Source organism: Suricata suricatta, chromosome 3, assembly GCF_006229205.1.
Source record: "Suricata suricatta isolate VVHF042 chromosome 3, meerkat_22Aug2017_6uvM2_HiC, whole genome shotgun sequence".
Lineage (NCBI taxonomy): Eukaryota > Metazoa > Chordata > Mammalia > Carnivora > Herpestidae > Suricata > Suricata suricatta.
Window position 1 is genome coordinate 1,094,743 of NC_043702.1, and position 1,105 is coordinate 1,095,847.

At 70.8% G+C, this 1,105-nt stretch overlaps 1 protein-coding gene across 1 annotated transcript in view; it reads left to right on the forward strand.

Moving 5' to 3' along the window:
- The first annotated feature begins 568 nt into the window (after positions 1-568).
- Positions 569-1,105, forward strand: part of LOC115288693 (translation initiation factor IF-2-like) — a 1,560-nt gene continuing 1,023 nt past the window's right edge. The window contains exon 1 of the mRNA XM_029936160.1: positions 569-655. Within this exon, the coding sequence (XP_029792020.1) occupies positions 653-655 (3 nt within the window). The 5' untranslated portion in view covers positions 569-652. The remainder of the gene's footprint in view (positions 656-1,105) is intronic.

The window sequence follows — 1,105 nt, forward strand, 5'->3', positions numbered from 1 at the left end:
CCCTCGGCGTAGGTAAGGGGGAAGTCCCAGGCTGGTGTCTGCACAGGCCTGGGGCCCTTAGAAGCCTGCCCTGAGTCTGCTCATCTTGGGGTCCCAGCGGCCTAGCCCCTGGGAGACACCCCGAAAATGGGAGAGGCAGGGGGAGAGCTGCCTGGGGAACACGTCTGGAGGGGTGTGGGGTGGCCTCTGAGAACCCCTCCGCTGCCCCGGCCGGGACGCCTCCTCCAGGAAGGCGCCTGTCGCTGCCCCGCAGTCCCCGAGGCGGCAGCTGGTGGCAGCGAGGGAACGAGGGAACGCAGACAAACGGGTCCCTGCAGAGCACCCCCGCCCCCGCCCAGCGAAGGAGCAGCCCCGTTGGCGGGCTGGGCATCCCGGGCTCTGCCTCCCCCAGGCTCCGCGCGCGGCCATGCTGTCAGCGGGATGCTCTCCAGGCGGTGCCGAGGGCTCCCACGTGGGAATGAGGCCTAAACCGAGGGGAGTGGGGCGTGGGCTCTGGGGTGTGGACCCCTGTGACGTCAAGGGGGCGTGTCTCCCGCCCGGAGTTTCCAGTCCTGGGACAAGGACCCCGGTCTGGAGGGAGGGGCAGCCCCTGAGCCCCTGACCCGCTCGGGCCCTAGGACCACGGTGGCCCCATGCGGGCGGCGGACGTGGAATGGTGAGACAGCACAGGAGGGGTGCAGGTCTGTGCCCTGAGCCCCAGGCTCGGACTCCGCAGGGTGTGAGTTCAGGAGGCCTTGGAAGGTTCTGGAAGTTGCCCCAAGGGGCGGAACGGGCCCAGGCGAGGACCCAACCGTCCAGGTCAAAAACCAACGCGCAGAGCCAGGCCCGGGGCGGGGGGGGGGGGGGGGTCCCTTCCGGGTCCCTCCCTTCACCGCGTTTGCACCTGCGTGAGGATGTGCGCACGGAAATGTCACCTCAGTGCCCTTTTGTCTGAGAGGTGGCCGGGGCAGAAGGGACCGAACCCGTTCATGTGGGCGCCACGCGGGATCCGCGTGACTCCTCGTCCCTGTGTCCTCACGGCCCGCGGGGCCCCGGCTGTGGCCGCTCTCAGCACCTCCCGGCGCGGCCTCTGCGGCCAGCTGGGCCCCGCGGCCAGCCTGCGGGT